Source organism: Phasianus colchicus, chromosome 2 (genome assembly GCF_987193195.1).
Source record: "Phasianus colchicus chromosome 2, bPhaCol1.hap1.1, whole genome shotgun sequence".
In the NCBI taxonomy this organism is placed as follows: Eukaryota; Metazoa; Chordata; class Aves; order Galliformes; family Phasianidae; genus Phasianus; species Phasianus colchicus.
In genome coordinates, this window is record NC_143437.1 from 4,341,370 (window position 1) to 4,354,034 (window position 12,665).

The 12,665-nt window shown below is 40.1% G+C and overlaps 2 protein-coding genes across 3 annotated transcripts in view; one reads left to right on the top strand and one right to left on the bottom strand.

Annotated features, from left to right (window-relative positions):
- Positions 1-733, bottom strand: part of CFAP61 (cilia and flagella associated protein 61) — a 92,737-nt gene extending 92,004 nt beyond the window's left edge. For both annotated transcript variants that reach the window (XM_090134606.1, XM_090134607.1), the window contains exons 1-2: positions 642-733; positions 263-413 (exon numbers count right to left, since the gene is read on the bottom strand). In XM_090134606.1, coding sequence (XP_089990732.1) covers positions 263-405 — 143 coding nt within the window. In that variant the 5' untranslated portion in view covers positions 406-413; positions 642-733. The remainder of the gene's footprint in view (positions 1-262; positions 414-641) is intronic.
- A 9-nt stretch (positions 734-742) lies between these two features.
- CRNKL1 (crooked neck pre-mRNA splicing factor 1) lies at positions 743-12,141 on the top strand. The gene is made up of 14 exons (XM_031603356.2): positions 743-859; positions 1,597-1,749; positions 3,087-3,178; positions 3,290-3,448; positions 3,809-3,975; positions 4,469-4,647; positions 5,001-5,171; positions 5,398-5,589; positions 6,451-6,510; positions 7,492-7,572; positions 9,319-9,558; positions 9,967-10,068; positions 10,647-10,895; positions 11,308-12,141. The coding sequence occupies exons 1-14, from the start codon at positions 812-814 to the stop codon at positions 11,473-11,475; spliced, it is 2,061 nt and encodes a 686-aa protein (XP_031459216.2). The 5' UTR covers positions 743-811; the 3' UTR covers positions 11,476-12,141.
- The last annotated feature ends 524 nt before the right edge of the window (positions 12,142-12,665 follow it).

Consider the following 12,665-nt stretch of genomic DNA (forward strand, 5'->3'; position numbering starts at 1 on the left):
CTTTAATAAAGAGGAAGTTGTGTGAAGCCAAATCCTCCCCATTTTACCGACTGCAGTGATTCAAGCTTGCACAAAGTCTTGCACGTGTGAAGCAGAAAAGAGGTGAAAGCAGATTTCCTTCCCCTTTTTGTGCAGTGTGTGAGCAGTCATTACGCCACAGCACATCAAAGCTCAGAGTGTTTTCTGGCATCTTAAATAGAACGGAATTCCTTCAAGTTTCCTGCAAGAACGGCAAGACAAGCCCCAAAAGCACGGTACTTACAAAAGGTACGCTACGTCAATCCTTCCAAAAACGTCTTCTGTAAAACGGGTGAAGAGGCTGGCAAAAGCAGAAGCATCGCGTGCCTCTGTCCTTCTGGGACGGACCGTTTCTGTACGTCCTATAGAAGAGGTTATCGTCGTCATCTCGGCAACTGCAACAGAAAAGAAGGAAAACACTGCTGGCTCTGGCAGACCCTGCCGCAATCGCACAGTGCCGGAATCGTTAAGGGCTGGAAAAGACCCCAAAGATCAACAGGTCCAACCGCCAGCCCACCCGCACCGCTCCGTCCGCGTCCTCCGGGCCGCAAGGGGGCGCCATTCGCGACGAAGCGGGAAGCAACGAGGGGCGTGAGGGCCTGCAGGCCGCGCCCGGCACTCACCGCTCCCTTAACCGGCAGCGCGGAGCGGCGACGGTCGGCGCTCAGCTTCCCTCAGCCCCGCTCAGCACCGCCGCTACCGGGACGCGCCGCCGTTACTCCGGCAACCGCGCGCGCCGGCGCTACGTGAGGTCACAGGTCGCGGGGCGGAGCCGGCGCGGAGAGACGACAAGATGGCGTCTACGGCGGCCGGCAAGCAGCGCATCCCCAAAGTGGCCAAGGTGGGCGGCGGCGGCGGTTGTGGCGGCTGTCTGGGTGCTGCGGGGTTGGGTGAGGGTGGGGTGAGGAGCGCGGCCGGAGCGGCTGGCTGCGCCGGACCCTGCGCTTCTCTGGGTCCTGGAGCGGCCTGGTGGGGCGGCTCCCAGTGAGGGGTCTGGAGCACAAGTGTGATGGGCAGCGGCTGAGGGAAGCGGGGCTGTTCGGTCTGGAGAAGAGGAGGCTCAGGGGAGACCTCGTGGCTCTCTGCAACGACCCGAAAGGAGGCTGTGTGAGGTGGGGTCGGCCTCTGCTCCCAGGGAACGGCCATAGGATGAGAAGTGAATGGCTTTAAGCTGTGCCAGGGGAGGTTCAGGTTGGCCGTTAGGAACAATTCCTTCTCCAGAAGTGATTCTGCACTGACACAGCTGCCCAGGGAGTGCTGGGGTCACCTGGAGGTGTCCCAGAGCCGTGGGGATGTGGCACTGCGGGACGTGGGCACTATGGGGATGGGTTGATGGTTAAGCTTGATTATCTTATTGTTTTTTTCCAACCTTAATGATTGTATGACTCTCAGAGAGCTTCTTGATCCCCACCTGCTAGGCGGTGGTTGTGTTGCCTGTCCCTTCTCTCAGCAGCCTCCAAGTCATTCTTTAGTAGATGCTTCCCATAGGAAGCCACTGGGCCAAATTCATCCTGGTGGGTTTTTTTAGTTTTGCATTGGAAGGGTTTCCACTTCAAACCAAATGCCCTCGCTTTACAGGTGAAAAACAAAGCGCCCGCAGAAGTTCAGATCACAGCAGAGCAGCTTTTAAGAGAAGCAAAGGAGAGAGAACTTGAACTTCTTCCACCACCTCCTCAGCAGAAGATCACAGATGTTGAAGAGCTAAATGACTATAAACTACGGAAGAGGAAGGTAAAGGAAAAAAGAAACCAACAAGTTTTACCCTTCTATAAAGTGCTGAAATTCAATATTTTCTAATATAAACAAGGTGTTATTACTTGCTCAGTTTTTAGATTAATAACTATTAAAAAACAAAACAAACTTTTTGTAGAAAATGTGTTATTTTTCGTGCAAAAAGTAAGTTATAAAAGTATGTTGTTTAACAAAACTTGGTAATACACATGATATCAGATCTCTGCACTCAATATGTTTGGAGCATTGCAAAGGTAATTACATACATGATTTATATGCAGTTTCTTATTCACCACTAATATCATGCAGTATGACATAACATCAGCAGTCTTTGCTGATGCTGGTAGTTTTTTCCATCTCAACTTTTTGTAATTAAGAAGGCATAGAACCATACTGATTTTGCAAATGTTATTTCTATCCTTGTAGTTATGCTATTATGAGCACACGTTAGAACAAATTTCTACACTAGTTGTGTTTATGGTTTGATTATTGTCTAGGAAAAAAAAATTCTACTTGTGAGATTTCAGATATTCGTATTTTCCTTTCTTCTTTAAATAAGAGCTGCTTTATTTGTGCAAACTTAACTATAGTTTTCTTCATTTTTCTTCAATAATTTCTTCTCTGGATCAAAAGAAAGTAAAGCAAGTGTATTCTTAACAGTGAACTTGGTATGTTTTCAAGTGGAATTACTCAGTTATTTTTCAGATACAGCCAATGTCTACAGATTTTTGTTGTTGTTCTGTAACAAGTCACTGCGTGTTAACTGTGTTAAACCATGTTTGACTGTGGTTTATATAATGGTAGTATTGATCCTGACAGTAGCCAAATGCAACACTGGAAATACTGTCACCATTGCACTGAACTGTGGAAATTGCTTAGGACATTTGATGCCAGAATAGTAAATCCAGGGAATAATCATAAGATTAAAGAAAACCCTAGAATGTTGCACAGACGTCAGAGTAAACTCATGCTGGTGCAAATAGAGATATTTAGGATTGTACAATGATTGGATTCCATCTTTTCAGCTATTGCTATTGAAACAGTTAATCAGGAGACTGGAAAAAAGTTAAGAAAGTAGTTTTAGTATAATTGGTGGTTATCCTATCAGTGTTCCGGGTATCCACCTGCAGAAACTCGAATGTAGACCTTATCCATATGACAATCAACATTTCTAGCTGTTCTGCTATGCAGTTTTTAGAAAGTGTTGTATTGAATAGCTATTGTTACTACTATGTGTAACACATAATTATTCTAATAATAATAATCTGTAAATCTTTTATGAAAAGATTAGTCTGCGCCGAGGATGTTTTTACTTACAGAAATAACTTTCTCCTCAGACTTTCGAAGATAACATAAGAAAAAACAGAACTGTTATCAGTAACTGGATCAAGTACGCACAATGGGAAGAAAGCTTGAAAGAAATACAGAGGTAATTATGGTATAGCTGTAGATCTCTTGTAAACCTCTTAAGACACAGGCTCACTAACACTGTCAGTGTTTTGGAGGCACATTATAAGCTCAGCTTCTCTTTGCTTTCCAGAGCCCGTTCCATTTACGAGCGTGCTTTAGATGTAGACTACAGAAATGTCACCCTTTGGCTGAAATATGCAGAAATGGAAATGAAGAACCGCCAGGTTAATCATGCCCGAAACATTTGGGATCGAGCTATTACCACCCTCCCCAGGGTGAACCAATTCTGGTATGTTTACAGAGAATGGAGCGTTGCTTTTACCCCAGAGAGGGTGGATCGTTTTTATATCTCTACATAATGCAAAAGTATACTGTATTCTCTTTCTGCAGTTCTTTAGACTGAAGTAAAAGCTTAATTTTTGAAAGGTTGTGTAGTTACGGAATGGTAAGGCTGTTGCTCTCATCCTTACCTGAGAAGGATGTTTGTGTATGTGCATGCTGCCAGTCACAGCAGTATCTACAGGCATTTCTGGAGTGCAAGTGGGGAATACATGGTAGAAGTGCCAGTGATGCTCTTATTAAGCACTTGAAAAATCATTGTAATTTGTATTTACTAAGTGCTTGTAAACACTAGATCTTGTTTTCTAAGGTATAAGTACACTTACATGGAAGAGATGCTGGGGAATGTTGCTGGATCACGTCAGGTGTTTGAGCGCTGGATGGAATGGCAACCAGAGGAGCAAGCTTGGCATTCCTATATTAACTTCGAGCTGAGATACAAGGAGGTGGATAGGGCACGTACCATTTATGAAAGATATATCCTTTTTAGTGTGTTGTGACTCCTATTCAAATTTAGGCGTGAACTCTTCCTTTTGTCCCTACTCTACACCAGCTCCTTTTTACTGTGATGTGCTGGGAGTAAGCCACCATACTGAGAGCCTGCAGTAGGTCTTAAACACGTGTTTAAATAAATGTCTCCAAATGTAGTTAAATGTACAGATCCTGCTACAACAGGGAACACTTAACAGCACCCGCACCTCTAGATTATTTTGTAGGCATAATTTGTTCCATTTTTCTCCTTCCTAGCCTTCTCCCTGACTCTTGCCTGACTTTTTATTCCTTTTATTAAGATTCGGGTTTACAGTACCCGATGTGGTACCTTTGCATGGTTGGAGCTGCTTAATGGCTTCTTCCCAGTTGTGTTACTTGCATATGTCATTCTTAGGAGTTGTTCTCTCTGTGCTCACTGGGAAGGATGCAATTTGAGAGATTCAATTCAACTGCTACTGTTTCTTTAACATAGCTCTACTCGTTATTGTCCATCCTGATGTGAAAAACTGGATCAAGTATGCCCGCTTTGAAGAGAAGCACTGTTATTTTGCTCATGCAAGGAAAGTATACGAGAGGGCAGTGGAGTTCTTTGGAGAAGAGCATATGGATGAGCACTTATATGTGGCTTTTGCGAAGTTTGAAGAGAACCAGAAAGAAGTAAGGCTTTCTTACATCAGGCTGATACTAGCCACCTCCACAAGATTTCTTTCTGAGTATCAAACTCAAGGTCCCTTAAGCAATTCAAAACATTCTGTGAACCCCAAACTACAGACTCTTAAAAATACTTTCCAAACCTGTAAATGAGTAAGTGATAGAAAATTTTGGTATTAACAGATTTTTCTTCTTTGTTTTTCTTCAGTATTACCCTCCAGGGAGATCTGTGTTAGTCCTCTCCTAAAAAGATCATTTGCATTAAACATTGTTAAAAGATCAGTGAGATACTAAAACATTATGAGATAGGAGAGTAGTTGCATTCCAAATACAATTCAAATGACATTTAATATTTTCAGTTTGAAAGAGTAAGGGTGATCTACAAGTATGCCTTGGATAGAATTCCAAAACAGGATGCCCAGAATCTCTTCAAAAATTACACCATCTTTGAGAAGAAGTTTGGAGATAGAAGAGGTATTGAAGATATCATTGTCAGCAAGAGAAGATTCCAGTATGAAGAAGAAGTGAAGGTACATATTACAAATATTTTCTGGGCTCATCATGGAAGTGAAGACACTTTAACCCACCTCCCTTCCATAGCTCTAGCTTAAGCATACTTGAGACAGTTTTTCTGGTATTGCAGTGACTAGTTTTAAAGGGGAAATTCTGAATAAAAACTAAAACAAAGGAAAAAGTTTTGTTATTTGCAGTTAATTAAGTTTCTTTCCCGTTTCTCTACTCCCATCTTTCTGGAAGGCAAATCCACATAATTATGATGCCTGGTTTGACTACTTGAGGTTAGTTGAAAGTGATGCTGATGCAGAGACTGTCCGAGAAGTGTATGAAAGAGCCATTGCTAACGTCCCCCCAATCCAAGAGAAGAGATACTGGAAGAGATACATCTACCTTTGGATCAACTATGCATTATATGAAGAGCTGGAGGCAAAGGCAAGTAGTAAGAACTCACTTTGTGTAAGAAAAGTAGTTCAGAAAGAAAAAAAGTAGCTACAGGTACTTGTAGAGATCTAAGAGCAACAACAACAATCTGATTTGTTTTATGTTAGCTACAGGGTTTGCTATTTAAGCATTTACACCCTATACATATGGTTTGATTTATGTGAAATAGTCCTTCCCTTCTATGAGGAGAAAAGCATTTGTTTTGCCCTGATGCATGCAGAAACTGACTGATAAAAGCAAAAACAGCTCTTTCTAGCCCCATCAGAATTTCCTTTTCCAGACTGTTGCCTGAACTTGTGCCAATACTGGTACAAATGGTATATAATAAATAGTGTAGGTATTTCTTCTGTTTTTTTATCAGTTAGGTAGCATAGTATTACAAATACAGCAATATTTCAAATAGCATAACAGAACTATTTAAGTTGTTCTGTGAAGCAGTCAAGTTATTGGTACATTTACCTTCTGAGGCTTTGTCTATGGTGTTACCAGTCCTGTCACACAGCTGCATTTGATTTCATAAAGTCATAGTTCAGTATAGCTGTTCAGTGTCCTGTAAAAGAAAAAATATTTTTTTCCCCTAACTGACAGCACTGATGGTTTTATTGGCTCATTCTTAATGAGGTGTTTTTCTTTAAGACACTTACTGATCCTTAGAATTTACCATCTTTGAGTTGTGCATACACGTACATAGATACATATTAAGTATACATGATTCTAAACTCCTGTACTTAAAAAATACTGTTCTACAGTTCGACAATCATTGTGTGATTCAAAATGGTGTAATTACTGTAATGTAATCTGAGTAGTGAATGAAGAACTTAACTTTTTGTTTAATTTTGCCTTTTCTTTCAGGATCCAGATCGAACCAGACAAGTTTATCAGGCATGTATTGAGCTCCTTCCACACAAGAAGGTATGGCTCCTCCAACAGTTCATATAAAGGCTTATGTTGTAAACTGTAAGATTGAGATTCTTTAATTTCTCTCTCAAATTACTGGTTCAGAAGCCCCTTCAATTGTCTTTAGATAAGTGCAGTGAGGGCTGTGAGGCTGAGATGCGTAAGCCTCTCCAAAAAGCTGCTAATGCATTTTTGCACAGCCTGCTCACAAACAAGGGAGTTGTTTATCCAAGATCCTCTGTGGACTCCCTTCTACTTTTGCAAAGTTGATCTTCTAAAATTGATAGTATTTCCCCTGTAAGTTAAGGAGTTAGAGAACTGCAACTTGCGTAGTCAGTGGGAAACAGCAGGCCACGCATCTGTGTCAGATTTCCTCATACAGACATGAAGCCAGTGTTTGATCAGCATTTTAAAATCACCAGGAGTGCTATAAAAAGCTGAAATACCACCTACATAGAGAATAGTTTAGTACTGTTTAATAGTAGTAGAGAATATCTTCTCTCTTCTTTCCCTCATTTGTTTTCCTTAGAAAGGCTGATCCTTTCCTAGCTGCTCTCAGCCTAGTTGCCTGTTGTCTCTACAAAATATTTGTTACTCAATTTTACATAAGGTTACTGCCTTTTGTAGTAACTTTGTAGTTGGTGGTGCCCACCGAGGAAGGTGCATTTCATAAACTGTCATGAAGGTGTATCCCCCATCGCTGATGTAGTTAGTCAATCAGTTGATTGATAAAATACTTTATTTGCCTGAAAAGATTTCTGTCCTGGCTATTTTTATTTCACATCTATAGAGGGATAAATTACCTTGATGTAGAGGTGGTTTTGGGTCACAAATTCTCACTTTTCCAACAGAAAAACACTGAAGTCAAACGCAACTAACTGCAGTATTGATAATGTGAGTTCATATAGATGTAGATGGTGGTGTTCTGTAAAGAACGCATGCAGAATTATTTACTGAGCTTCCAATCCATGCATCACGTTGTTCTTTTTCTTTCAGTTTACATTTGCCAAAATATGGCTGCTGTATGCACAGTTTGAAATACGACAGAAAAATCTTCCACTTGCTAGAAGAGCTTTGGTAAGCTTTGGTTAATTCTGTAATTGATTTCCCTAACTAATAGTAACTAAGGAATGGCATTAAAAGTCTTAAAAATTGTCCTTTGTAAATTGCTGTTTTTAATCCTAGAAATCTGCAGGGGCCAGCATTTACTGTCATGTATGACTTAAGAAGCAGTATAGCTCAGTATGATGAATTAGCCACAGACTGAGATGAATGTAGCTTTCCTGGCAAAAGATGCATCTAAATACAAGAGTACAAATCAGCTTAGTGCACTTAGAAGAATTCTAACTACTGCTGGTTTGTTTAAATGATACCTGTATTAGCAGTTGCTTTTTAAAAACCTAAATAAATAGGAGTATTTGATTCTTAAACATTCAGACTTGCATAATAACACTTGCGTCCCAGCTACTTGGTTGTTGATAGAAGCAATCATGGGGGCTTTGTACAGGTGCAGGAGCTTCTGTACAAACTTCCCTGCCATGTCAGAGAATGATGGAATATGTTTTGGCAGCAAAAAAATTTGAAATGAAAAAATTGTTTTCCCTTCAGTTCAAATACTTTGAATAAGCTGACAGCAGTGGACTAAGTTTACCCTCCAACATGTTAGTAAATCTGTGTTTGTTGAGCTGGACTCCTGCCCTTGCCCAGGAAAAAAAACAAAGCAGAGGGATTAAATGAGACTTAAAATCTCCCTACAGGAGAAGGCAGCTATCTGTCTTGAAACATGCTGTAGTTTTAGCTTGATTTGGAATACCCTCCTTCCGTTCCAGAAAGGCTACCTTGGTCTCTGTTGAAATAGTTCCTTCAGTTTATTTTAGACTTCTCTTTTGCTGGTCTTTTCTCTATTGTTGTTTGATTTGGCAGGTTTTTGTAGTTTGTTACTTTCACTTATTTTTGAAACTAGATTTTGTAGATGAAGCCATATTCTTTCTATGAATTGGACCTAGAATTGGCAGGCAGTTACCCTTGCTTTTGCAGTAAGTTCACTCTGAACCACCTCTTTGGCAAGAAGTTGTGCTTCCTTCCTGAGGGAGGGGTGTCTAGGCAGTACGCTGTCGTCATGCAAAAGAGGAAAGCTAGGTTACCTTGATGATCTTAGAGATCTCTTCAAATCTAAACGATTCTGTCATTCTCTATTGCAGATGTGCCCAGTCTTAACTATCACTTTGAAAGCTTTCCAAATTAGAAATCATGAATAGCTTTCTCCTGGCTCGGCACTTGTGGCTGAGGACAGGTAGTTTTCTTCAGATGTTGAAGTGTATCAAAACAGAAATATTTTTCATATTCTTCTCTGTCCATCCTTTACTGTAAATCAGCAAGCAGGTAGTGTGGATAATTCTCCAGAAGGCAGTTTCTTCTGGCTTTGTTTAACATCATGTTTGGTAACTCCCCAATTGGAAGACTGGTATAGACTGGTAGTGTGTTTTCTTCATCTTTTGATGCAAGATGAAGGTGTGTGTTTGTTGAGCCATGGTGATTCCCAACTGATACCTCATGAGGAATTATTGTTATTTAAAAGTATAAAATATATTTACATAAAAGTATAATAAATTAGAAAGTTTTCTGCTTCAGAGTTCTCGTTGATGTTTTATGGATGCTTTCCTCATTTGCAGACATTGATTGGATTTCATACTGGCCCAAGCTCTCCTCAAAAACGCATTTTAATTCAAATATTGAACAACCAAGTTATTTAGAAATAGTGTTGGTTTTTTGTTTCTTTTGCAAGATCTGTAAGTGGCTATTGGTTTTCTTGTTTCTTAACAGGGAACATCCATAGGTAAATGTCCGAAAAACAAACTTTTCAAAGGTTATATTGAACTGGAGTTACAGTTGCGAGAATTTGATCGTTGTCGAAAGCTGTATGAAAAATTCCTGGAGTTTGCACCAGAAAACTGCACATCATGGATTAAATTTGCTGAACTAGAGACCATTCTTGGTGACATCGATAGAGCCCGTGCAATTTATGAACTGGCTATTAGCCAACCACGACTAGACATGCCAGAGGTAAGGGGGAAGATGCATTTCGCACCTTATCGTAATTTTAAGATATTCTTTACATTGTTTGACTAATTAAAGTGTAAATAATCTAACAGCCCAAAAAGATCTGCTTACAATAGTGGCCTAATCTGTCTCATTAATTTAGCACCTGTTCCTTAGCAGGATACGCAGGACTATAAAACCCATGATAAAACGTGGCAGGAGATGCACGCTTCCAAGTGTAAGCTAAATGCATTATGTGGACAAGATTTCACATGACTTGGTCTTAATTAATATTCAGATAGCTGAAGTTCATTTTTACAAAGTTCATATTTATCTATGCTCCTCTGTTAAAGAACTTCTTTGGCACTATCTCAGTGTTAAATACAGAGCTGTTGGAGGCTGTGAATGTATGGAGGGACTTCTGTTTTACAGGTTCTTTGGAAATCCTACATTGACTTTGAAATAGAACAAGAAGAGTATGAGAAAACAAGAAACCTTTACCGCAGACTGCTTCAGAGGACACAACATGTCAAGGTATGGATGGGTAGCCAGAACACAAAACAGGGCTTGAATTGGATCCCTGGTGGCAGAAAGATTTGACTGCTTTGATTGCCTGGCTTTGTGAAATTGATTGAAAACCTGAATTCAGTCCCATGTTTTTGACCTTTTAGTAACGCAGGCATTTTTTAACTTATGTATAACAGGTGTGTCATATTTAAGAAAGGAAAGCTTTGTAGAAGCCTTGCAAAGCAGCCCTCTTCTTGCTGTGCAGCTTTGGGTTTTAATTTGCTAAAACATTGCGAAGAAATACTCATTGTGATTATTTTTCCAGTGTAATTTGATGCTGTAATTTGACTAAGTTCAGATAGGTCTATCATAACCCAAAACAAGCAGTAGAAATTTGTTGAGATTGGTAACAGAAATAGTCTTTCCACTTAAAATGAGGCAAATCTCACATACTTGAAACAAACATGAATTTTCTAAGCATTTGCTTATAAAAGCATGCTTTTGGTTTGTGGGTTTTTTTTTTCTTTTTAGCTGCTTTGTTTTCTTTATCACTTACCTATTCAGGGTGGAAGTTTCAGCTTGGTTTTTGATTGTTTTTAACATAGGTATGGATTAGCTTTGCACAGTTTGAGCTATCTGCAGGAAAAGAGGAGAGCTTGTCAAGATGCCGGCAGATTTACGAAGAGGCTAATAAGGCAATGAGAAACTGTGAGGAGAAAGAGGAGAGAGTCATGCTTCTGGAATCTTGGAAGACCTTTGAAGAGGAGTTTGGAACTGATAGCACTAAAGAGAGGATAGAAAAACTTATGCCTGAAAAAATAAAGAAGAGGAGAAAACTACAGGCTGAAGATGGGGTAAGAAGAAAAAAATATACAAGTAATCTTTCTGAAACCTTGGTGGCTCTCCACTGGTATCTAGAACTCAAAACCAGCTGTGATGGGTGCTGTAACTGTGTACTGATATTACTGCTGTAATTGAAGGAATGTATTAGCAGAAGGCACATCCTGCTGAATTCCTTGCCCTTCAGTAGGGTCGGTGGGCAGTTGATTCAGAATGAAATACCAGTGCTCAAGGTAGTTTAATCTAAAACTTTTATTACCATATTGCACCCATTCAGCTTGTTGGTTTTAACTGCTCTGGATGTTCTAACAAACACTGATTTTAATTTTATCTCATTTTTATGCTTATTAGAAAAACCTGCTAATAGCTAACATTAACATGCAAATTAAACCTGCTTTGTGGTGGTGTTTTTTTTTCTCCCTGTAGTCTGATGCTGGCTGGGAGGAATATTATGATTATATTTTCCCAGAAGATACTGCCAATCAGCCTAATCTCAAACTACTTGCTATGGCTAAACTCTGGAAGAAACAGCAACAGGAGAGTGAAGCTGCAGAAATGGATCCAGACAAAGACATTGATGAGAGCCAGTCTTAAGGTGTTGCCTTCCCCTGCTCCTTTTCTTGGGTGTTGTACACTATTTTCAGTGGTGACGAATAAACATTCTTGAAAGGTTTTGCTATTTTTGACTTAAGATACCTTTGGTTTGAGAAACAGCACCATATTGGAGGTGATTCTCTTTAATAGACTCTTGATTGCCATCAACTGAAAGGAAACATCACACAGCAATCCTGGAATCCATACCAGTAGTCTGAGAACTGTAAGAAGTGAATGGCAGCTCTTGTTTTTAGGGCAAGACCATCTGTTGTAAGGCTTCTGGAAAGCTTCACAGTACTGCTTAGTTAGTAAGTGCTTAGTTAAGAGAACAGATCTACTTTCTTCAATAAGAAAGATGTCTTCAACCATTCCTGATTGATATTTTTCCAGTAATTCTGTAAAATATGTATTGTTCTTGAGGATAGTTGAAAAGAAAAACTGGTTGACTGCAACCTGTTCAACTTCCAACCAAAGTAAGCATTTATCCCAGGAATCTGGTCAGGATGGACAAGAATAGAAGCTGAATACGCTGAAACTAACCCATGAAAGACAAATTTGCAGAAATTGGTACCACACAGCTTGTCTATATTTTAGTATTTAAATATATTGGCACCATATTTTATAGCAAATAATCTGTCGGGAAATAAAGTAGAAGTGTAAACAGGCTTCTTGTTCTGCTTCTTGTACTTTATAGGGCAAAAAAACATTGAGGGGAAGTTTTGTCATTCATATGTTCTTTTTTTCCTTTTTTTTTTTTTTCATTGTAATTTAAAAAATGCTCTTGTTCCACTGCAGCTGCTGCCAGGAGAGACCCAGAAAAGCCATGCAGGACTGTGTGGCTCTGGGTGGTGGTCAGAGGCACAAGGGAGAGGAAAGAAAGAGCATATTTACCTGCAGGCTGATCATTGTGGTGAGGAATGGAAGAGGCAGCAGCTGGTGTGGCTGGAGTTAGGTGGAGAAACAATGGGGTGAATACATCGAGCAAGGGGATGGGAATAAGAGACCTCAAAATGAAGGCAGAAGAATGCATTTGCTGGGGGTATGCCCATAATTATGGGAGTGCCAAGAGAACGGAGTTGTGGGAAAGCTCTTTCAGTTTTCTTGGGTCATTTGTTGGGCTGGGTGCCTATCTGAATTGCCTGCAGGACAAGCTCTATCTGTGCAATCCTCTGTTTAATCTGGAAAGGCCT